The sequence below is a fragment of the Macaca fascicularis genome, chromosome 8 (genome assembly GCF_037993035.2).
Source record: "Macaca fascicularis isolate 582-1 chromosome 8, T2T-MFA8v1.1".
In the NCBI taxonomy this organism is placed as follows: domain Eukaryota; kingdom Metazoa; phylum Chordata; class Mammalia; order Primates; family Cercopithecidae; genus Macaca; species Macaca fascicularis.
This window is the reverse complement of record NC_088382.1, coordinates 91,616,952-91,642,686: the sequence shown is the minus strand read 5'-3', so window position 1 is coordinate 91,642,686 and position 25,735 is coordinate 91,616,952. Positions and strand designations below refer to the sequence as shown.

Here is a 25,735-nt window from a genome sequence, read left to right as displayed (position 1 = left end):
TAGTTACCCAGAGCTCTGCAATAGTAATTATGATATTCCCGGACCAGTGAGGAAGACTCTAGGCCCCTTCAGTCTTCATCTAATTCCTCCTTTCACACTGCTAGAGTTTTGCCTAACTGAGCCCCTTGGTGGGAGCGGGAGCAGTCAATCCTCTAGTGCCAGGGACCCCTCTTAGCCCATCAGACGTCTCTGACCTTAGATGGGTGCCAGGGACCCATTCCGATCACCACTGATGACCCACTATGAGCTTTCCCTCTTGCCCCTGGATGTAGGTCTCTACTTCTAGAATTAACTTTCAGACAAACCTTTGGATTTTTTTCCTATCCCACTTAAAACAATTCTTTAACCTTCTAAATCTGGACAAGATTAAATTGTACATAGATTCCCTTTCATGAATCCCCTCCATGAGTTACACAGACCACAAATATGCCCAAACCCTGTGACTTATCCTTAGCCAGTCGAGTAGAGGAAGGGAAGAATTTAACATAAGGAAATAAGGCTTAAGTCATCTGAAACGTGTGTGAATTTTCCCTGGACAGGCTGCCACTGCCAGTTGGATCACTCACAGGCATCAGGGACTGTAACTGGAAAAGACGGAAAAGAGTCCTTCCACCTTCTGGGCAAGGCAGCTATCCCCATTCACTCCTGGGCCTTCAGTTAACACCAGAGAGTGGCCCCGGTTGCCTTCAATTACCAAGGGGCTACTAGGAAACACCCACTGAAAGACAAAAATAAAAGGACTCAGGTTCCTCATCTGAACCAGGTGGTGGTAGTCAGGTGCTTCCACATAGACCTTTTAGTTTCACCAGAGAGTGGCCCCAGCCAGAAACCTGCAGTTGCCTCCATGCTTAGGCACTGCCCATCAAGGGTCCCAACTTGGAAAGGAAAAGAGAGAGAGAAAGAGGAAAAAGAAAAAAACAAATCCCAAACTTTGGGCTTACCTCCTGGCTGGCTCGCCAAAATATGTTACCAGTTGAGGGTAGTTGTCCAGGTTCTTGGTGTTTTGAACAAAGAATTGGACAGAACACACAAACAAGGCAAGGAAAGCAGAGATTTATTTTAAAGGAAAGTATATTCCACAGAGGGAGAACAGGCTTAAGCAAGTGATTCAAGAGCATCAACTACAGAATTTTCTGGGGCTTAAATACCCTCTAGAGATGTCCCATTGGCCCATGCCCAATCGGATTGGTTGTGGAAGGAGACCAATGAGAGTGAAAAGTAGGCCCTCAACCAGTCTGATTGGTTGTGGGAGGGGACCTATCAGAGGTACTTTCATTTTTCAACTGCCGCCCGAAGAAAGGAGCGTTGCAACTGCCATGCAGCGACTGCCACGCAGGAAAAGGAGGGGTTGAAAATGGAGTCGCCTCTGATATCCAGTCAGCATGAATCAGCCTTAGGTCCCCTGCCTCCAGACCCTATTCTCCTACCTAACATTGTTTCTATAGAATTCTATTTTTATTTCATTCACACTGAAAGGGCAGAATCTCTCAAACCAAAACCATCATCATGTCACAAACCAGACTGTTTTCCAACCTTCATTTCAAAATGACCACTATCATATTTTCCTACTCTTAGTTGGGCAGTAGAATAGGGTCTGGAGGCAGGGAACCTAAGGCCCATTCATGCTGACTTTCTAAAAGTAAATCAAAAGGAAAACTCCAACTTTCCAAGCTCAAGTAACAAAAGGACCAGAGGCAATTCCCTTTGCAACCCCCTGCCCAACCTTCTAGGCCCCTGGTATCTGGGCCTAGTCTTCATTTACATAGGAGAATAACTTTGTAACTTTTGCCTCTGATTGGTTGCAGGCTACTCCTTAATTTACAGAGGGTGGGAACCAAGTAACCAATGGGAAATCTCTAGAGGATATTTAAACTCCAGAAAATCCTGTAACCAGGGCTCTTGAGCCACTTGCTGGAGGCCACTTCCACTCTGTAGAGTGTATGTACTGTCATTTCAATAAATCTCTGCTTTCCTTGCTTCATTCTTTCCTTGCTTTCTTTGTGCGTTTTGTCCAATTCTTTGTTCAGAACACCAAGAACCTGGACGACGTGTAGTCAAGACCCTCCATGAGTAACACTGGGACTACACCAAAGCCTCAGAAATCATGGAATGATTTTTCAACCACATTATCTGATTCTAATGATGAAATGACCTGTAGACCGGTCTGAATCTTGGAATTTGCCTATCAAAAAGCTCGGCTTTCCCGACTTCATAGGTCTTCAGAAGCGCATGTCTAACAAGGCTAATATTCCATCATCGGATCAAATTGCTCACCAGGTAGTAAAAAGACACTACAGAATTTCAGGGGTTCTCTGCCAGTGAGGACTTTTGAATTATGTAGAATGGAGCAGCTACTAAGCAGTGTTCTATCTTCCTACTCTTCTAATCGATTATTATCCCTTAAAGCGCTGCTAATTCTAGAAAACAATCTATAACCTGTTAGAACCAGCGCAAGCTGGTGATAACTACAAGTCCCATGATGCAAAGTATGAGCGCGGACCAATGTTGCTCGTAGTTCCTTCTGGGAATTGTAGTCTTCTAATCTCCTGTTTTGCAAACTAGGTATTGTAGCCTCCATTTCTCAGAAGTTCGGTTGGAAAAGTAAAGATAGTGCAGAGAATGTCGACTTCCTGCCACAGGTTTACGTTTATCTTCGCTATCTGAGGGCCCGGCCGGACAACTCCAGTCGCGCCTCTGGTGGGCGGGCACCCTTGGCGTGACATCACTTCCGGCAGAGCTGTCCCAAGTTCGGCTCCTCCTTCCACACGGCAGGGATCTCGGGCCCGGCAGCCGGGCAGAGACAGGCTGAGGCGGGGAGCAGCTGCTTTTGGGGCGGGGGTGTCACGTGAGGCTTCTCGCTGCTGAGGGAGGAGGTGAAAAGCTGCGGTTAAGGAGAGTCCGGTTTAACCGTCACCGGGAAGCGCGCTCGTTCGGGATCGCGGAGTGGGCTGAGGTAAGGACTGGGTCGTTACCTCAGGACAGGCGGTCGCTGTCCCGGGTTCTCGTACGGGTGACACCTGCAACCTCGATGTCTGGCGGGCGGCGGGAGGCTCCGCGGGAGAGTGGAGAGGCGCCGCAGGAAGCCCAGCCACCTTCAGGCCACCGCCGACCCCACTGTGCGTCTGGGAGGCGCTGGGCGCGCACCGGGCAGCGGAGGCGGGAGAGTCTGGGAGCCCGGGGAGCGGCGGGTCTCGCCGCCTGCAATGTGGAAGACCCGTGGCCGGCGCGGACCCCGGCCTTACCTTCCGAGGGTCGAACTATGCCGGGTATTTGCCTCTTTCCTCCAGCCCACGGGGTTGCTCAGAGTCGGGCCATCTCACCTGAGGTTTTCCAGAGTGAGACTGAACTGGTCGTCCTGGGAGCAACTCCGCACCAGGGCAGAGGCGAAGACGCCCCTAATGAGCACAGCACGTGTTTTGCTTTGTTTTGTTTTGTTTTGTTTTGTTTTGTTTTGTTTTGTTTTGAACGCTTGGGTAGCGCTCACATCTTCGGACGTCAGTGGTTGTATTGATATGCGACCTCCCCCAGCCAGGCGGCCTCAGGTAGAAGAGTGGCAAAGGCCAGGTGGATCCCTCGGACCTTGAGAAGGTTGAGATTTCAGACTTAACTTATTTTGGGGGAGGCCGTCAGGCGGAACTGAGGAGCGGTGAATCAGCAGCTAAAGTTTCATAAATCTTTGATAATGGGGAAAGGTTACCGAGTCACTTGAGTTAAAAATCTTTTTTTTTTTTTTTTTTTTTTTTGAGATGGAGTTTCGCTCTTGTAGCCCAGGCTGGAGTGCAATGGCACGATCTCGGCTCACCGCAACCTCCACCTCCAGGGTTCAAGCCATTCTCCTGCCTCAGCCTCCCGAGTAGCTGGGGTTACAGGTGCGCGCCACCACGCCCGGCTAATTTTTGTATTTTTAGTAGACCCGGGGTTTCACCATGTTGTCCAGGCTAGCCAAGAACTCCTGACTTCAGGTGATCCACCCGCCTCGGCCTCCCAAAGTGCTGGGATTACAGGCGTTGAGCCACCGCGCCCAGCCCAGAGTTAAAAATCTTATTTCAGCATCTTTCCAAGTCCAGGCGACTCATTTCTTACCTTTCCCACTAGCAGAGTTTCGTATGAAAAGTTGGGCAGTTATTGTGTGTAGTCTTGTCATTTTGTTGGTCTGTAGTTATTACAGTTTCTTATGAGTTTATTTAACAACGTAATAGCAAACCGTTTCTTCTTTGTGTTTTGATACTATTTTGACACAAGATATACTAGTCCTTTTGATAACAGATCCTTGAGTGTAAGTTATAAAGATTTAAATACCCTCAGTTTATCGCAGAGCAGAATTAGTGATGACCTGTAAGCTGTGAAGAACGGTTACACTTTTCGCTATTTAATTTTGATGCGTATAAGTTTAATGTTTACTGGGTTTTATTTTAGTAACTTGACTAAGTGTATTTTTAATCCTGGGTTCTATAAAATTATACTATGTAGCATGTAAGCATCTGGTTCATTGTTACTACTCTGTGTAAGTTTTCGTAGTTTCACTAATTAAATTGAAAGGTAATATGAATAGATTTCCCCTCTTTCTGATTAAATCCAGAGGTAATGTAAATAGTTTTCCTCCTTCTCTTTTTCTCTCTTGTACTGAAATGTAATACTGTCAGGATGATAAGCGTGGAATAAAGCTTCAGAAGGGTCTTTACCAATCTTTCTCCTACCAATTTTACATAGATGAAATCAGGTTAAAATGAACATTACAGAAATACTTCACAAGGGAATAAAGTAGGGGAAAAGGGATAACATGTAACATGGGGTCAAGGATAAAGAGTGTGAAGCAGTTTTGCTCTCTCTACCTTGCAAATAGGAGTCCTTAAAGACAACTGGGATTAAAAAAAGGGGTTTGAGGTATGTTTTCATTCCAAATAAAATAATAGAGTGTCATAAAATTGAAAAGAACATTGTTCTTTTGGATCCTGCTGCAGATTAAAGACTAATCTTTTAATATGTCCTTTTCATTTTTAGATAGTGAATTCCTAAGAAGAAAATAATGGATTGCATATTAGTTATTCTCTAAGTGGACTCAACAGTGTGCAAGCTTGTTGCAAAAGCCAAGAGAAGATGGCAACTCCTTATGTCCCAGTTCCTATGCCCATAGGAAACTCTGCTTCCAGTTTTACGACCAACAGAAATCAAAGAAGTTCTTCTTTTGGCAGTGTCTCAACAAGCTCAAACTCTTCTAAAGGCCAGTTAGAAGACGCAAATATGGGTAATTTTAAACAGACAAGTGTTCCTGATCAAATGGATAATACTTCACCTGTCTGTAGCAGTCCCCTCATTAGGACTAAATTTACAGGTGCAGCTTCTTCCATTGAGTATTCTACTAGACCGAGAGAAACTGAAGAGCAAAATCCGGAAACAGTGATTTGGGAAGATAGACCATCTACACCTACTATACTGGGTTATGAAGTGATGGAAGAAAGAGCTAAATTTACTGTAAGTATTGACTTCTGCTGTATACCAGTACAAAGTGAAAGATTGGCTAATCTGTGTGTTTAAACCAGTGTTAAATTAATGTAAACCTGTACTTATAATTTCTTGAATATGAAATTCTAATGGTTTTTACACCACGGAATTCTATCATATTGTTGTAAACTTTTGCTTTACCTTAATAAATTTTCACAAACCAGACACACCTATGTAACTATTAATAGCACATAAATCAAGGAAAAGGACGTTACTAGAATCTTAAATGCTCTGGGTTTTCTGCCAGTCAGGACCCATTCACCCGATACTTTTGTATAGCCTAGATGAATTTTGCCTATTTTTGTACTTTATCTAAATGGAGTTACATACTCTTTTTGCATCTGGTCTCTTTTCTTTAGCATTGCCAAATTACATGCCCAGCTTTAAAAGATATTGATGAACAGTGTTTCAGAATGGTTGTACTGATTTATACTCCTAAAAGCAGTATATAAGAGTTTAAGTTGATCCATAGCTTCCTCACATGTGATATTTTAACATTTTTATCATTTCAGTTATTCTCATGGGTATAGAGTAATTGGTTGTGGTTTTTGAATTTTCTTAATGACTAATTAAATTGGATTAAAAAAATTTTTTTGGCTGTTTGGATATTCTCTTGTGAAATATCTGTGCATGATTTTTGTTGATTTTTCTTTTGCGAAGTCTCCCTTTTGATTTGTAGTTTTCTACGCATTTTGGATATGTTTTTTTCAGATAATGTATTACGACTATCCTCCTCACTCTGCTTTGCCTTTCCAATTCCTTGATAATACCTTTGATAAACAAAAGTTCTTAATTTTAATTTGGTTTGATTTGTTAATTTTTTGAATGGCTATCACTTTTTGAAATCTTTGCCTACTCCAAGGTTACAGAGATATTGTCCTTTGTTTTCTTCTAAAATCTTTACTGTTGGGCCTTTCACATTTGTAAACCACTGGAATTGATTTTTGTCCATGGTGTGAGATGAGGGTCAAGTATTTTTTTTTTTTTCCCAGATAGGATCAATTAATCAGACTTATTTAAAATACCTCTTTCTCCTCTTCATTTTCAGTGTTGTCTGTGTCATAAATCATGTGACCATAAATGCATGGGTCTGCTTCTGTGTTCTGTTTTTCCATCCTTTACTAATTTCACACTGTCTTAATTAGTAAAATCTTGTAATAGGTCTTGATATCTAGCAGTGTAAGTACTCTAGCTTTTTTCTTCAGGATGGCCTTCGCTATTCTTGGCCCTTTGCATTGAGATTTTGTTAGATCTATAGATTAATCTGGGGAGAACTGACATCTTTACAATACTGAGTCTTTAAATCTATGAACCTCATCATTGACTTAAAGCTTTAATTTTTTCTAGTAATGTTTTGTTGTTTCTGGTGCAGGATTCTTACATCTTTCGGTTAGATTTGTTTCAGGTTATGGATGTTGTTTGATGTTCTTGTGAGAGACATCTATTTTTGTTTTCTATTTACTGCTATTTTATCTATTTTGACCTTTTATGTTTATGTATCCAGCAACCTTGCTTAACTCACTTATTAACTCAAGAGGTTTACTTTTTTGGTAAGAGTTTGTTCTTTTAATAAAGTTTAATGTTTACTTCAGTGTTTCCTGCTGCAAATTTATGACACGATAGGATGACCTCCAAGGAAAAATTGTTGACATAATTTATGAAGAGACGGTCTTTAAAATTATCAAAAGACTGTGATATAGGAAATCTGCAGAGAACTCTCTCTCTTTTTTTTAGAAAATTTTTAGAAATTATAATAAACTGATGGCCAATTTCCTGAATTAAGGAATAGGCATTTATTGAGTTGATACTATGGTCTGAATGTGTGTTCCTTCAAAATTCAAATGTTGAAACCTAACCTTCAAGGTGATAGTATTAAGAGATGGAGCTTTTGGAAGCCAGTAGGTCATGGGAGCAGAGCCCCCATAAATAGGATTAGGACCCTTAAAAAGACGCCCCAGAGAGCTTTCTTGTCCTTTCCACATGTGAGGACATAGCTATAAGGCACCATCTATAAACCAGAAAGCAGGCCCTCTCCAGATATCAAATCTGTTACTGTCTTGATCTTGGACTTCTCAGACTCTAGAACTTTGAGAAATAAATTTCTGTTGTTTACAGGCTACCGAATTTGTCGTATTTTGTTATAACAGACCTAACAGACTAAGACAGATGATATGTGTGAAGATGCAGGTATGTGGCCAAATACAAGGTGGTGTTACATAAAGCATTTCAAGAGACTGGAGAGGAGGAAGTAAATGACAGACAGACATGAAATTAGTCATATTCATTTATTAACTCAACTTTTTTTTTAATTACCTATTATGCCTCAGGCACTGTTCTGGGTAGTAGTGGTACAGCAATTTGAATGAAAGCATGATAAGTAAGTAAATAACAAGACGCCTGATATGTCACATGGTGATAAGCACTATTGAGAGAAATAAGATAGAGAAGAAAGAAAGGGAATTTCCTCAAATCTGGGGTTGGGATGTAAATAGCACTGTCAGTCGTGGCCTCACAAAAAAGATGTTAGTACTAACAGGGAATGAGCCATGAGAATGTGTTTTCAGCACAGATGGGACAACTACAAAGATCCTTGTGGCTGACAGCAGAGTAAGCTGTGGGAGGTGTAGGGAATGAGATGACAGGCAGGGAAGTGTGGTACACAGATCACATAGGGAAGGAGGCACTGTAAAGTCTTTGGATTTTACTCTACATGAGATGGGAATCTTTGAAAAGGTTTTTAAAACAAGAGTCATGTGATCTGACTTAATGTTTTAGAAAGTTCCTTCTGGCTACTGAATTGAGACTGGTTTGGTCAAGATGGAGAACAGTCAAAGCAGGAAGCAGTTAGTAGGTTCTTGTAGCAATCCAAGAGAGACGTGATGGTATTGTGAACTGGGATGGTGGAGGAGGTCCTGAGAAGTAATCAGTTTCTAGATCTATTTTAAATGTAGAACCAGCAATATTTCCTAATGATTTGGAAGTGGAGTGTGGAAGAAAGAGAAGTCAAAGATGACTTCAAAAGTTTTGGCCTAAGCAATGGGAAGAATATGGCTGCCATTTAATTAAATGACAGGTTTTGAGGGGATGATCAAGATTTGTTTTTAGATATGCTAAATTTGATATGTCTGTTTGACATTGAAATGGAGACGTTACATGTGTTAATGTGTACACATATATGTATTGTGTGTGTGTATACACATAAGCTGAGTTTAAGGGAGTGGTATGAGCTGGAGATACAAGCTTGATAATGTTAGGTTTGTAAAATAATTTTTTCTAGATGTAGTCTTTTGAATTGATCTCGTAACTAAAGTATTAGGACTCATTGTTGATCTGATAATATATAAAGTGTCTAGTCTTTAAAAAGGATGTTTAAAGACAAAAATTGACTAGGATGGGTAGTGAGTAGGATTGGGAAGGAAGCATGCTGTAGACCTCTTTGGTAATGTTTTGTTTCTTGCTCACTGATATGGTTTGACTGTGTCCCCACCTAAATCTCATCTTTAATTCCCACGTGTTGTGGGAGGGACCTGGTGGGAGGTAATTAGGAAGTATAGCTAACTTGCTTTTGATTTTACAAGCTGATGGGCAGAAAGGACTTACCTTGTCTCAGATGAGGGGCACGGGGCAGTCATTGGGGCAGGTCTTTCCCATACTGTTCTTATGATAGTGAATAAGTCTCATGAGATCTGATGGTTTTAAAAATGGGAGTCTCCCTGCACAAGCTGTCTTCTCTTGTCTGCCACCATGTGAGACTTGCCTTTCACCTTCCATCGTGATTATGAGGCCTCCCAGCCATGTGGAACTATAAGTCCAATAAACCTCTTTCTTTTGTAAATTGCCCAGTCTCATGTGTGTCTTTATCAGCAGTGTGAAAACGGACTAATACAGTAAGTTGGTACCAGTAGAGTGGGGTGCTGCTAAAAAGATACCCGAAAATATGGAAGCGACTTTGGAACTTGGAAGAGTTTGGAGGGCTCAGAAGAAGATAGGAAAATGTGGGAAAGTTTGGAGCTTCCTAGAGACTTGTTGAATGGCTTTTCCCAAAATGCTGATAGTAATATGAACAATAAAGTCCAGGCTGAGGTAGTCTCAGTTACAGATGAGGAACTTGTTGGGAAATGGAGCAAAGGTAACTCTTGTTATGTTTTAGCAAAGAAACTGGCGACATTTTACCCCTGCCCAAGAGTTTTGTGGAACTTTGAACTTGAGAAGGATTATTTAGGGTATCTGGTGGAAGAAATTTCTAAGCAGCAAAGCATTCAAGAGGTGACTTGGGTGCTACTAAAGGCATTCAGTTTTATAAGGGAAGCAGAGCATAAAAGTTTAGAAAATGTACAGCCTGACAGTGCAATAGAAAGTAAAATCCCATTTTCTGAGGAGGAATTCAAGCTGGCTATAAATATTTGCATAAGTAATAAGGAGCCCAATGTTAACCCCCAAGACAATGTGAAAAATGTCTCCAGGGTATATGAGAGGTCTTCATGGCAGCCCCTCCCATCACAGGCCCAAAGGCCTAGGAAGAAAATGTGGTTTTGTGGACTGGGCCCAGGGTCCCTGTGCTGTGTGCAGCCTAGAAGGCTTGGTGCCCTGCATCCCAGCTGCTCCAGCCGTGGCTGAAAGGGGCCAAGATAGAGCTCAGGCCATGGCTTCAGAGGGTGCAATCCCCAAGCCTTGGCAGCTGCCACATAGTGTTGAGCCTGCAAGTACACAGAAGTCAAGAATTGAGGTTTGAGAACCTCTGCCTAGATTTCAGACGACGTATGGAAATACCTGGATGCCCAGATAGAAGTTTGCTGTAGGGGTGGGACCCTCATGAAGAACCTCTGCTAGGGCTGTGTGGAAGGAAAATGTGGGGTCAGAGCCCCCATACAGAGTCCATACTGGGGCACTGCCTAGTGGAGCTGTGAGAAGAGGGCCATCGTCCTCCAGATCCTAGAATGGTAGATCCACCAACAGCTTGCACCATGCACCTGGAAAAGCCACAGCTTATAAAAGCAGTCAGGAGGAGGGCTATACCCTGCAAAGCCACAGGGGTGGAACTGCCCAAGGCCATGGGAGCCCACTTCTTGCATCAGCATGACCTGGACATGAATGAGACATGGAGTCAAAGGAGGGTATTTTGGAGCTTTCAGATTGACTGACCCACTGAATTTCAGACTTGCATTGGGCCTGTAGCCCCTTTGTTTTGGCCAGTTTCTCCCACTCAGAATGCCTGTATTTACCCAATGCCTGTATCGCCATTGTATCTAGGAAGTAACTAGCTTGCTTTTGATTTTACGGACTCATAGACAGAAGGGACTTCTTGTCTCGTATGAGACTTTGGACTGTGGACCTTTGAGTTAATGCTGAAATGAGTTAAGAATTTGGGGGACTGTCAGGAAGGCATGATTGGTTTTGAAATGTGAGGATATGAGATTTGAGAGGGGCCAGGGGCAGAATAATATGGTTTGGCTATGTCCCCACCCAAACCACATCTTGAGTTCCCACATGTTGTGGGAGGGACCCAGTGGGAGGTAATTGAACAATGGGGGCAGGTCTTTCCCATGCTGTTCTTGTGACAGTCTCATGAGATCTGATGGTTTTAAAAATGGGAATCTCCCTTCACAAACTCTCTTCTTTCGTCTGATGTGCCTTCTTCTTTCGAAAGAGGTGTGCCTTCACTTTCTGCCATGATTATAAGGCCTCCCCAGCCACATGGAACTGTAAGTCCAGTAAACCTCTTTCTTTTGTAAATTGCCCCGTCTCAGGTATGTCTTTATCAGCAACATGAAATGGATTAATACGCTCATGGTACAAGTTACATAGGTGTGTTCATTTTGTGAAAACTTGTCAAGTTGTATGCTTATGAATTGCATACTTTTTTGTATATATTTTGTAATTCAAAAACAGCTACATTAAAATAAAAACAGTAAAAGAATACATAGGAAGCTTCAAGTAAAAAGTAGAAACAACAGTTATTGGAATATAGAGAAGGGAATGATCAGTACTGTTCATAAAGTTTTCATTGAAAGCACTACTCAAACAAGCAGAAAGAGCACTTTCTGGAAGAGATAAAACACAAAAGTCTGTACTTTATCTTGCCTAGAGAAACAGGGGTATTCAGTGGCCACAGTGGAGAGTAACTTATTTAGAAGAGGGAGTTCATTTTCTAAGACAAGTAAATAAAGTCAGTATGTATTATTTGTAGATAAACCTAATTATTATATGAAATGCACTTTTATGCTGTATCAGTCATTCATACTGAAAAGTTTTAAAGTCGACTCCTCTCTTCTTTTAATGAGTGACTACTAAAAAGAATTTCTTTTGTATCCCGATTGCAACTTTTTTAGATCAGAACCTTCTGCTGACTTTAAAGAGTATCCAAATAACCTTGTTTCCCACCCTTATATGTTACAAAGATAAATTGCTTATTTTTTTTACTTCAAAGCTAAATGATTAATCCTTAACTCCTCCTTATTCTCCCCTTAAAAGCTGAAAGAGAAGTTTGTATGGGAGAAAAATCAAAGGATAAGGATAATCTGTAGTCCCTAACTAATGAGTTATCTTTAGGGCAGCACTGTCCAATAGAAGTATAATGTGAGCCATAATTGTGAATCACATCTGTAATTTTAAATTTCTTAGGAGCCACATTAAAAACAAAAGAAATAGGTGAAATTATTTTATTAATATATCTTATTCAACCAAATATGTCCAAAATATTATTTTAACATGTAGTTAGTATTAGACCATTTTAATAAATGCCATTTACATCTTTTTTCACATTAAATCTTTGAAATTCAATGTATATGTTGCACTCTTAGCACATCTTAGTTTTGACTAGTGACACATTGAATGCTGAATTGCCATGTGTGACCAAAAGTGCAGCCCTAGAGCTACACTTGGAAATTATTGGACAGCAAATGTCCAGGAAAGAAGTTACTTTTTTAAAGAGATTTTCTTATCCAGCAGATAGTTATTGAATATCTCGTATGTGCCTATATCTAGTTTAGTGCAAAATACCTTATCAAAAACTACTAGATGTTTCTCTGAGATTCTATCATAAATAACACTTTCTCATAATACGTTCTAAAATTATGCTTTTAAAAAATAGAATCCACTTTTTTCTTAAGCGCTTTTAAAAATATATTGACTTGCTTCAGGTTTTTCTATTCAGTAGCCTACATAATAGTACATAATTACAAAAATGTAAATTTTATTCAATTGGGGTTTTTTGGTATTTCAAGCTTATATTTTGCCCTTTTTTACAATAATTTCAACTTTCATTTTAGATTCAAGGATTACATGCACAGATTTATTACATAGGTATATTGCGTGATGCTGAGGTTTGAAATACTAGTGAACCCATCACCCAAGTAGTGAGCATAGTACCCAACAGTTTTTCAACTCATTCTCCTCTCATCCTCCCGACTAAGAGTCCCCAGTGTCTATTGTTGCTATCTTTATGTCCATGAGTACCCAATATTTACCTCCCACTTATAAGTGAGAACATTATTTATTTGGTTTTCTGTTCCTGCATTAATTCGCTTAGGATAATGGCCTGTACCTCCATACATGTTCCTGCAAAGGACGTGATTTCATTCTTTTTTATGGCTGCATAGTATTCCATGGTGTATATGTACCATATTTTCTTTTTCAAATCCATTAGTATTCCATGGTGTGTATGTACCATATTTTCTTTATCAAATCCATCTTTGATGGACAGCTAGAATGATTCCATGTCTTTGCTATTGTGAGTAGTTCCTGCAGTGAACATGCAAGTGCATGTATCTTTTTGGTAGAACAATTTATTTTCTTTTTGGTATATACCCAGGAATGGGACTGCTTTGTCAAATGGGAGTTCTGTTTTAAGTTCTTTGAGAAATCTCCAAACTGCTTTCCACAGTGGCTGAATTAAGTTACAATTCCACCGGCAGTGTATAAGTGTCCTCTTTTCTCCATAACATCATCAACATCTGTTGTGATAATGACTGATAGCCATTCTGACTTCTGTGAAATGGTATCTCATTGTGGTTTTGATTTACATTTTTCTGATGAGTAGTATTGTTGAACATTTTTTAATGTTTCTTGGCTGTTTGTGTATCTTTTAAGAAGTGTCTGTTCATGTCTTTTGCCTACTTTTAATGAGGTTATTTGTTGAATTTTTTAAGTTATTTTTATTTTTATTGGGTTTTTTTTTTTTTTTTTTTGATAGAATCTCACTCTGTCACTCACTTGAGTGCAGTAGTGTGATCTTGGCTCACTGCAACCTCTGCCTCCCAGGTTCAAGCAGTTCTCCCGTCTCAGCCTTCCGAGCAGCTGGGATTACAGGCACCCACCACATCTGACTAATTTTTGTATTTTTAGTAGAGGCGGAGTTTCACCATACCATGTTGGCCAGTCTGGTCTCAAACCCCTGACCTCAAGTGACCCACCTTCCCTGGCATCCCAAAGAACTGAGATTACAGGTGTGAGCCACTGTGCCCAGCCTTGAATTGTTTATGTTCCTTATGGATTCTGGATATTAGACCTTTCTCAGATACATAGTGTACAAATATTTTCTCCCATTCTGTAGGTTATCTCTTTACTCCATTGATAGTTTTTTTGCTGTGTAGAAACTCTTTATTTTAATTAGATCAATTTTTGTTTTTGTTGCAATTGCTTTTGAGAACTTAGTCATAAATTCTTTCCCAAGGCCAATGTCCAGAATGGTGTTTCCTAGGTTTTCTTCTGGGATTCTTACAGTTTGTGACCTTACCTTTAAATCTTTAATCCATACTGAGTTAGTTTTTATATATAGTGAAAGATAGAGTTCTGCTTTCATTTTTCTGCATAGAGCTAGCCAGTTATCCAAGCCCTATTTATTGAACAGGGGATCCTTTCCCTGTTTCTTTCTTTTGTCAACTTTATCAGAGATCAGATGGCTGTAGGTGTGCAGTTTTATTTCTGGGTTCTCTATTCTCTTCCATTGGTTTAGATGTCTGTATTTGTACCAGTACCATGCTGTTTTGGTTATTGTAGCCTTATAGTATAATTTGAAATCAGGTAATGTGATGCCGCTGGCTTTGTTCTTTTCACTTAGGATTGCTTTGGCTATTTCAGCTCTTTTTTGGTGCCATGTGGATTTTAGAGTAGTTTTTTTCTAATTCTGTGGAGAATGATGTTGGTAGTTTGATAGGAATACTGTTGAATCTGTAGACTGCTCTGGGCAGTGTGGCCATTTTAACAATATTGATTCTTCCAATTCATGAGCATGGGATGTTCTTCTGTTTCTTTGTGTTGTCTGTGATTTCTTTCAGCAATGTTTTGTAGTTCTCCTTGTAGAGATCTTTCCCCTTCATGATTAGATGTATTCCTAGGTGTTTGTGTGTGTGTGTGCGGCTACTGTAAATGGGACTGCATTCTTGATTTGGCTCTCAGCTTGAATGTTATGGGTGTATGGAAATGCTGTTCATTTTTAAACATTGATTTTATAGCCTGAAACTTTACTGAAGTCCTTTATCAGTTCCGGGAGACTTTTGGCAGAGTCTTTAGGATTTTCTAGGCATAGAATCACATAGTTTGACCTCTTTTTTCCCTATGGATGCCTTTTATTTATATATTTTGCCTGATTGCTGTGGCTAGGACTTCCATATTTTATTCTTGACAATAAAAACATTACACTTATTTGAAAACTTTGCTTGAAGTTATTAAGTTTAAACATTGTGTAGAACAAAAGTGGCTATTTTTCATAGCTTCTTCAAGTGTAATTCCTTTATCAATTTTAGAATATGTTGACATAAATCATGTTTTGGAAGCTGATGAGTTTATTATTATTGTGCACAGAAAAAGCATTTTGTCTCAAATCTGTTATATTTATATACTTAAGGAAAAAATCTGGCTTTTGGTGCCTGCATTGATTATTTGTACTTTTGATGATTTAAATGATTTTTGATATTTTTTACATAATAATTGTTATAGACTGGGTTATCAAGTAAAAGTTTTTAAAATATTTGGCTTGAATTTTTAAATATCTTTACTTTTATATTTCTGTCTGTCTCTTTTTCTTCCTGTGCATAGGTGTACAAAATACTAGTAAAGAAAACCCCAGAAGAAAGCTGGGTAGTTTTCAGAAGATACACTGACTTCTCTAGGCTTAATGACAAAGTAAGTACTATAATAAATCCAAACTAACATTTCAGTTTTGAATTCTTTTCTATTTCCTATACTTCTGTTATATTTTTTCTTTCTTTTTAATTGAGTCAATCAAATCCTTTCTAGTTCATAAGAAAATTAAATTTTTAAATTAAAAATTTAAAAAATAAAAATTTTTTATAAAAAATTTTTAGTATAAAAATATGAAACTTTAAAATTGCCAACAGAAATATAAATAATTGTGATTTTGAAAAAGACGTGTATAAGATCTTTTGAATTATTATAAAATTACATATGTCTATAAGATAATGAACAAAAACATATTTAACATATTATATTATTTTCTTATTACTGCATAATAAATTACCATAAACTTTGTTGCTTAAAATGACACCTGTTGATTATTTAGTTTTTTGGGTGGGTTCAGCTGTGTTTATTGCTTAGCATCAAGCACGGTCAAAATCAAGCTGTTAGCTGTGCTAGGCACTTACATGGAGGCTCTGGGGAAGAATTACCTTCCAAGCTTATTCAGGTTGTTGGCAGAATTTAGTTTCTTGAAGTTGTAGGGCCAAAGTTTCTGTTTCCTGGCTGATTGTCAGCCAAAAATCATTCATAGTTTATCATAGAGAGTGCCCTCCAGTCCTTGCACATAGCCCCTCCGTCTTCAAAGCCAGCAACAGTGAGCCAAGTTCTTCCTGTGCTTTGAAGCTCTCCAGCTTTCTTCTCTGCCACCAACTAGAGAAAACAGTCTAAAGGAGTCATGTGGTAAGATAAAGCTCACCCAGGTAATCTTCCTATCTTAAAGTCAATTGATTAGTAACCTTAATTACAGCTGCAAAATCCCTTTTTCTATGTAACATAATAAAATCACAGAAGTAATACCAGAGGCAAAGGTCATGGAACATCTAGAATTCTGTCTACTGTGCTTACGAAACAGAATAAGAAACCTCAGTGTATTAAGAACCCTTAAAACTAAATTAGGAAAGTGAACCCCAGAGTAAAAAATGCAACAAACAGTATGAGCAGGATAATTCACAGAAGAAATATAAATGACCAATAAACTTGGAAAACACTTAATATCACAGATACTCCAAGAAAAGGAAATTAAGACACTGTTTTTCACCTGTCAAGCTGACTGATATTTAAATGATAATACCCAGTGTTAGAAGTATGAATCTTCCTAGAGGACACCCAAAAGTTTTGCATAATTTAACATTATAATCACATTTCTAGGATTTATCCTATATAAGTAGTCATAAACATGGGAAATATTTAGCTTTAAGGACACTTAGCTCATTGTTTTGTATATTGTTTCGTTTATCTATGTTTTACTTTGTTTTTAGTAGTTAAAAGTTGGAAGCAACCGAAATTTCTCAAAGTGAAGAATTAAGTAAATTATTATTAGAATTTAATAGCAAAAGAAGAGCTGCCTTGTCCCCAGAGCTAGAGAAAATTTAGATGGGGCAATAGGCAGAGAGTGTGATATTTTGGAAGCCAAGTGAAAAATCATTTATCTAAAAGAAGCAAGCCATTTATTATGCTTTTGAGAGGCCAAGTAAGATGATCTTAGAACATGCAGAAATTACTCTCCAATTTTGACAGGTGTTTAATAAGAAAGTTTTACTGGTCCTGTTCTCTCCCATTTGCCACTTTTCCTTTCCTCCTTCTTTGGACTCCTTGAAACTTTAAAGTTAGTATATTTTTATAGTGTTTGGTGATGGGAAACCCATGTAACTTTGTAGTTATTTAGCTGCCAAATTTTTCTGCCACTCTAAAAACCTCAGTTTAAATGAAAAGGTAAAATATAGAATGCTAAAATATTTTATCCATTTTAAGTTTTGGTTAAGATGCTTTCTTGTAATATGCCAAAATAAAGTGTTATTTCTAATGCATACCTACCATTATGTATGTATTTTATATACTGTTCCTGAGCTTCATATATTATACTGATGAATTTAAAATTTATAATTCTGTACTTCTGTTAATTTTTTGAAATGACTAAATAAATAGAAAGATAAAAGCAATTCATGAAGTTACCTGATAGTTAAGTGGAATACTTAGCTTTTAATGAAATTATTACAATTTTTATCATGCAGACTGATTTCAAACAGTTTCATTGTAGACCTATTTAACCCTATATGACATTATTTTTCTTTTCAGACTCCACTGTTATTTAGTGTTTACTTCCTATTATCTCTTTAGTTTTCATCTTTATTGCTGAAATATTTTCTTAGGCAAGCTGAAATTTAGATAAATCTTTTTGAAAAAAGATGATAGCAGTTTAATTTAAATTTAGTAAATATCTCCTTGATCCTCCAAGATGGGCATTTAAAATTAACAAATGTTTATGTCGGTGTTATAGGTATCAGAAAGAGCTCTACCTGTCACTTGCTTTTAGTGGCAATATTTTTTAAAAGTATGTCAAACACCAAGAGGCACACAGTTTAAATTGTAGTTATTATTGACATAATTGTAAAAAATAAAAGCTTAGGATCTTTCATTTTATAAAATCAATCATGAAGTATTTATGAAATGAGTAGATTGAGTTCAGCATTGTGCTAGGAATTTGGAGTTACTGTTATGTAGAAACTATATAGATATGACTAACTTTAAGGAATTTACATTTCACAGTTATATAGTTATGAAGTAAAAATAGCTAATTGGTGATACAAACATTATTGAACATAACTAAAATAACACTGCTTAGAAAAAGAACATTTATATAGAACATTAATATTTTCTTTTTGTTTTATTTTTATTTCCTGGGTTATGGTCTGACTTCAGCTTCTCTGGGAGTGGTAAAAGCCTCTGCTGAGGAAGTCAGAGGACAAAGTCATGAGCAAATTCTGGAATGCACAGGGCTTATCAGAGTTGGGGCAACCAGGCAGGGTTTTAGGTTGGGCTGGGAGATGTATTGATTGTAGAAATATGGCCATAAGAAGTGAGTTTTTCTCTAAATTCTATTTAAAATTTAAGCTCAATATTTCTACTTCCAGGTTACAGCAGTAGGACAAAGCTGAACATTTCTGTGAGGTACAATTACTGTTCTCAGTTGCTTCCAGGCAGCAGAGCTTAGGGAGGAGAGAGCAGGACCTTACCAACTCATTGTCAAGACATTCCAGGTTCATATAAAAAGTCCATGGCAGATTCAACCAGGCATTCAGTCCTCACATTAAAAACAAGTTCAGTGATATTCTTCCACACGTCTGTCTCTTGAGTCACGCTGCTCTCTCTTAAACTGATCTGCCCACCATATGAGCTTCATAAGTGGCATCCTGAGATTGCCTTGAAGAAATCACCGTCTTTCTGGTGATTTTTTTTCATTTGTCTCCTTTGTTGGATCTTATTTTCTCTATCCCTTATCTTCCTCTTCTTGAATTACCCAATTGTGGGACAACTCCTTTTCTGCGGATAATTTTTTAAGGGGCGAAAAAAATCTAACCATTTAAATTATAAAGCTTAAAATTAATAAAAAGACTATTTTCATTTCCCTTATGACTTTTGTCATTTTCTTTTCTTTCCAGATACATTAAATAACAAAGCTCCAAGGCCATAAATATCTAGTTACCTCTTGAAATCAAATTAAGGTTTTTAGTTATCTAAGTTACTCTGTAGTTTTTGCCCTATTTGTTTTATCTTCACATGTGTATAGAAATATAGACAGAATATTATAATTTTTCCATTTTTCCACTATTTTATCCAGTGCATTTTTCCTTTTTAGTTATGATATTCATTTTATATTTAAGTATAGAAATGCAAATGTACACGGATTCATTTCAGTCATTCATTTATTGAACATATATTGTTGACTGCTTGTTATGTCACAGTCACTATACTAGACATAAAAGATGCAACTATGACAAAGGCATGCGTAATAATTGTAGTGTAGTAAAAGGGTTCTCAATCTTAATTACACTTTGGATTCCCCTGGAAAGCTTTTTAAAATTACAATGCCCAGGCCTCATTTCAACTAATTAAATCCTAATCTATCAGAGATGGGAAACAATCATTAATATCTTTTAAAACTCCTTGGGTGATTCTAATGTGCAGTCAAAGTTTAGAATCACTGGTCTAATAAGAGAGCCTAAATTAAATGTGCTGTTTACATTGTGAATGATGTCATTAAAGAAATAAATTTATGATTTGACAATGTGTATCAAATTGTCTTTTCTAAAAGTTACCACAGCAGTATCTTCAGTCCCATATGCTCTTCCTGAATCTTGCCACGGCCCATCAAGAGGTAGAATACATTTCCCCTCCCCTTGAACCTGGATGGTCTTGCGACTACTCAACCCAATAGAGGTCAGTGGAAATAATGCTGTGTGACTTTTAAGCCTGGATTACAAGAAGTACACAGTTTCATTCTGGCTTGCTTTCTTGGAATGCTCCCTTTTGAAGCCAACCTCCATGCTGCAAGAAAAGTCCAGGATACCTGGAGAGGCCAGTGTTAGGCTTATGGCTGACAACCTTGGCAAAGTTCTCAGCCAGCAGCCAGCATCATCCACTATAGATGTAAGTGAGTGAACTTCAGACAATTCCAGCACCCAGCTTTCAAGTCTTTCAGCTGAGGCCTGAATTCATTGTATGATAGAGATATATTGTTCTCACTGTACCTCATATGAATTATTGGCCTAAAAAAATCTGTGAGCTTAATATTAATAAGTGGTTATCTTATATCACTGAGATTTCAGGTAATTTGTTACACATTGTGGTAACTTGAGCAGAATGTAGAAGGGAAGACTTAACCTAGTTTACAGGGTTGGGAAAGTCTTCCCTAAGAAAGTAAAATTTAAGCCGAATGTATAAAATAGGTCATAATCAAAATATAAAAGTTAAAACTAAACTTTTAGGAAAGAAACATAGAAGAAAATCTTTACAGCCTTGGAGTAAGCAAAAAATTGTTTATGATTAAAAAAAAGCATAAACCATAAAAGAAACAATGGATGAATTAAATAACATTAAAATTAAAAAAAACATCTGCTCTGTTTAGACTTAAATTGAAAAGTCAGGGCAAGTTGGGAGAAAATATTTGTAATACATATATCTGACAGAGGACTTGTATCTGAAATATATAAAGAACTCTTCTAACTTAATAAAAAGGCAACCTAATTTTTTAAAAGGTAAGGTGCTACAAAATTTAATACATAATTCACCATTGAAGATATTCAAATGCAAATGAGCAGATGAGAAGATATTCAACAACATTTGTCAGCAAAGAAATGCAAATTACAACCAGAATGAAATGGTTCTACACCCCCAATAAAATGGTTAACATTCAAAAGATGGACAATGCCAAGTTCTGGCAAGGATGTGGAAAGACTGGAACTCTTCTGTGTACACAACTGGTAGAAAACAAGAAATAAGGCATACGAAGCTTAACTGAATTTAATTCTTTTATTTTAAACTTATTTCATGAATAATTCATGTAGTCAACAGGATAGATTTTGTAGAATTGATAGTGCTTGAGTTAAACGTTGTATTTGCTCTTTATTTCTTTTTCAGTTAAAAGAGATGTTTCCTGGTTTTCGACTAGCACTTCCTCCAAAACGCTGGTTTAAAGACAATTACAATGCCGACTTTTTAGAAGATAGACAATTAGGATTACAAGCGTTTCTTCAAAATTTAGTAGCTCACAAGGACATTGCTAACTGGTATGTAACGAATTAAAATAAGAAATTATAAAAGCATCCCAATAACTGGTGTAAATTAAAGAATAAATCTATGATCATAGTTATTTAAGAACAAAAATACAGAGTTGGAGTATAATTGTCTTCTTTAACAAAGTACTACAAGGGATTTTCTTGCTTTCTTTCAATAAGGACTTTATTTGACATTTCATTTTTATCATTTGACATTTCATTTTTATCAAAGCTTATTTTAAACAGTCAGTAAAGTGAAAAATCCAGTGTACCATGTACTAAAACCACCCAAAGGTAAACGTTTAGTATTTTGTATTTTAGCAATGACTTAAACAAAACCACTTACATATTAGTAAAATTTTGGTTAATATGATAATATGTAATTGTAAGGGTAATATTCTTTATATTTCTCCAAAGTAGTGCAAAAATATTAAAATTGTGAAGTTGGCTTAATTTACATAGAAGGTAGAGTGAAAATACCAAACAGCATTAAAAAAGGAAAAGAACAGAGCTATATGGGTTTTTTGCTTCAGAGTATATTTACAAGAAAATTGCTTGGTGGTTTAGTATTAGCTGAGTATCTAATTTTGGAACTCATGTTAGCAGATAAATTAAAACTATTTCGAAAAAAAAATTAGAGAGCATTTATAATGCAGCAATAGCTTATAGATAACTTGGGCCCATAACTGTCTTGAGCAGTTTTTTACATGAGGATGGAAAACAAATTAAGAAAACCATTCTATCTAATTTTTTCTATCTCTTTTTCTCACCCTTTGCATGTATCAAATTTTTTCCTGCATAACACACATGCGATATATATATATACACACACACACACACACAAACACACACATATATATATACAGATATGTATATATATATATACACATCTTGCTTGTCAATGTGTGCCACATAAGCCTGATGGCTTCTCAAGGTCTCTGCCCATCCTCATTTTTCTCTTAATGAAGGAACTGCAAGCCAAACCCATTCTTTCTACTCCAGATTGATATATGCAATTGCCTCCTCGACATCTCCTTCAGATATCTGAAAATTACCTCAAACATAAAATACATTTGAAAGTTTAGTCTGCAGACATTTTTTCCTCCAATTTGCACAAGCAGCATCATCTACCCAGAACCTGTGAGTCATCTTTAACACATCCCTCACTACCCTTAACATTTCCCTTGCAAGTACCACTCAAGTCTGTCTACTTTTCTCCATCCCTGCCATCACTACCCTAGTCCAAGCAGGTATCCCTCACCTTAATTACTGTAGATGCTTTCTCACTGGTTTTCCTCCTCCACTGTTATTACTATAGCCCAGTAAAGCCACAGTGATCTTTGTGCTTCAGTTTGACTTAAAGTATTCTTTCTGGTCCCTGCCTACCTGCCTTCTTTCCAACCTTGGGTTTTGTTATTCCTACCCACCTCCCATTCTCTGTATATTTGCCATATTGGTCTTCTTTTAATTCTCCAAAATCAGCTTGCTCCTTGTCTCTCAGAGCCTTCAAATATGCTATTTCCTGAAAAGGCAACATTTCACACTTCTACCCCACCCAACCCTGACCTCATACCTTACCCATCCTTCAGTTTTCAACACAAACTTCACTTCCTTAGGTAACTGGCCTCCTGACTGACCACTCACCACCACTACCACCACCAAACACTAGGTCAGTTCTTTATCACAGAGTCTGTACCTTCCCTTCTCAACTGGCTCTGATGCTTTAAGACACCATTCATCACCCATAGGTAATGAATTAACTTATTTCCTGTATTCTAAGATGATACTAGCTATGTGCCAGTCTCAATAGAATTGAGACAATAATCACTTAAATCATTATCAGTAGGGGTCAGTTCTCTCTTGGAATCTCAGTTGAGAAAGGTTAATTGGTACTTCACTGTCAATGCACTTCAGCTTATAATTTTTTCTGTCAATATTTGTCTTTCTCCCACCAGATTATAAGATGTATAACAACAGGTCGTGTGGCTATTTTATTCACCATCCAATCTCTTAATGTTTAGCACAGTGCTAACATAGTTGGTTCTCAATAAGTACTTCTTGAATGAATGATAGAACTATTGATATTCACTGATATACTGTGTATTAGAAAAAAAAATTGAAGCCAGTGTGACAGAGTTAGCGATTATGTGGTCTAGGTGATGAGAACATTGTGCTCCCCACTTTTCTATACATATATATATATCTTTTTACATCTCAAAAGAAAAAAGAGAAAAGATTAGTGTTAATTCAGACACACAAAGCAGGAATAAAAACCAGTAAACACCAAACTTATAGAAAAAGCCTTGGAAGAAAATATATTTGATAGCATACCATAAAAGAGGATTTTTACTACCACCAAGAAATCGACATATCCTCTCCCCTTTTCTCTTTCCCCTTGTTCAGTAAACCTTTATGTCTCTATATTTAAGATGTTGTGGTGAATTAAAATCAAATGTATTCTATAAATGAATTCTCTGTTTTTAAAATACTGATAATAGATCTTAGTTGCTAAAGTAGAGATTACTAGGGCCATTTGAGATCCTGTCATTTCTAAAGCTGCATAGCTCAGAACAGTGGTAATGGTCTTGCTCAATTCATAAAATAGGTGTTTTAGGGAAAGAAAGGTTTATTGGCCAAATAAGTTGGGGGAGGGTTTCATTTGATATTCCTAGAGGATTAAAGGTTCTAAAAAATCTTGCATGAAAGAATCTAATATGCCTTGCATTTGTTTGCCTACCTGCCTTTGTCATATATCATCAGATATTTAGGGAATGCAGGAAGATAACTTCAATTCAATTAAAAACAGGGTACTTGTGCCTTGGTACCCACTATCTTTTTTATAGGTGATAGGTAGCATTTTTTATTTCACAATGTTAGAAACTTCTTAATAACATATTGCTTAAAATGTGAGTTGGGGAAGAGGAGGAAGGGTTACTGATACAGAGCAAATCTTATGCATTTGCCCTGTATCATAGGGTATAAAAGAGGGGATATACTCAGTGGTTTTAAAAATCACTTAGAAAAATAGACTCCTGTTTGAACAAAATAATGACATTTGGGAATTGCTACTGGTATGATACAGTTTATAAAAGTAACAAGAACTCAAAGAAGCGGGGAGATCAGTGCTGTTTGCAATGATCAAGCAATACTGGGAGTGGGATTTTGAGAGCCTGGAATGCTTAAGATTATGGGTAGGAAGATGGATATGAGTCAGAAACAAATAATTAGAAAGTGTATAGAAAGTCTGAGGTTGCCAAATATTTATGAATTGATGGTTGATCCATTAAAAAACTAGCACAGTACTTGCCTACATTTTTTGAGATTTTATCTTTTCATCCCTTAGTACTGTTGCTTCTATAAAATACATACCTAATTCTAAATGTATCACAGACTAAATTATTGCAGTGATTCTGTCATCAGTATTACTGTTGTACTGCATAGCCAAGATTTTAACTATCTCTGCAATCTAAATTCAAATAGTAGTTGGAGCGTAAGGTAGTTCATCAGACAAAAGCTCCAACTACTATTTGTATCCAACAATGTAGAAGAGTGAAAGAAGATTCTCTCATTTTTTACAATTGAAAAGGAAGGGGGGAAATCCCTCCTAAGGGAGAAAAGGAAAAAAGACAAAATCTCAGCATTTCTTTATGAAAACATAAAACTGCATGTAAGAATCACTACATAAAAACATCAGTTAGTTGCACTTACCTGCTGGGATGCCTGTTAGCATTTTGGTACAGTTGGAATGGCAACATAGAAAAAACTCAGTATCTTTAGCTGGCCAAATAATTATTTGATATTGTTTATACATTAATATTAATTGTTTATTAATTGTTCTTTCACTTTTTATATTCTTATCACCTTACAACAAGGTTAATTTTTAACCTTCCTCTTGGCTAAGCACTTACCGTTACACAATGGGCAACTCTTAATGTTACATATTCTCCAACTCTTAACAAAGCAGAAATGGAAGAAAATACGAACTGAATGAATATTAAGGACTATTGATTTGAATATTTTAAAAGAATGTTGTTTCCAGATTTATTTAGAAAGTTCAAAGTAAGGATGCAGATAAAAATATTAACATTTACATAATAAACAGATTTAGAGATTTTATCTGTTCAATAAATATTTATTTAGGACTTACTATTTAAAAGATGTTTTGACTATATAAAAATGAGTTAGATACTCATCCTATTAAAATAAACTGAATAGAAAGAAGACATACCCCCAGAAATCATAATGGATAGAGAATTAGACCTCTTAAAGGTGGAAAAGAGAACTTTTGACTAGGAAAAGTAGAAAAGGCTTCGCAGAGGGTGATAGTTGAACTGCACTTTAAAGAATTAGTGATAATTGGACGAGCAAGGAAAGATGAAGAAGGACTTTGCAAATGATAGGAAATATCATAATCAAAACTCAGAAGCAAGAAGGTACAGGTCTTGTACCAGTAACAACACACAAGTCAGTTTATCAAGCTGAAT

At 37.2% G+C, this 25,735-nt stretch overlaps 1 protein-coding gene and 1 long non-coding RNA gene across 5 annotated transcripts in view; one reads left to right on the top strand and one right to left on the bottom strand.

Moving 5' to 3' along the window:
* LOC135964762 (uncharacterized) overlaps nucleotides 1-3,124 on the bottom strand; it is a 71,825-nt gene extending 68,701 nt beyond the window's left edge. The window contains exon 1 of the long non-coding RNA XR_010577363.2: nucleotides 2,437-3,124. This is a non-coding gene — a long non-coding RNA (uncharacterized lncRNA). The remainder of the gene's footprint in view (nucleotides 1-2,436) is intronic.
* Nucleotides 2,771-25,735, top strand: part of SNX16 (sorting nexin 16) — a 42,972-nt gene continuing 20,007 nt past the window's right edge. For 2 of the 4 annotated variants that reach the window (XR_012416481.1, XM_005563625.4), the window contains exons 1-4: nucleotides 2,771-2,953; nucleotides 5,002-5,472; nucleotides 15,538-15,624; nucleotides 21,115-21,263. Coding sequence is in view for 3 of the 4 variants with exons in the window: in XM_005563625.4 (XP_005563682.1) it covers nucleotides 5,098-5,472; nucleotides 15,538-15,624; nucleotides 21,115-21,263 (611 nt within the window). In the remaining variant the exon portion in view is untranslated. Of the gene's footprint in view, nucleotides 2,954-5,001; nucleotides 5,473-15,537; nucleotides 15,625-19,396; nucleotides 19,915-21,114; nucleotides 21,264-25,735 lie in introns of those variants that run through there. The other 2 variants (XM_005563626.4, XM_073999064.1) reach the window with 2 other exon arrangements.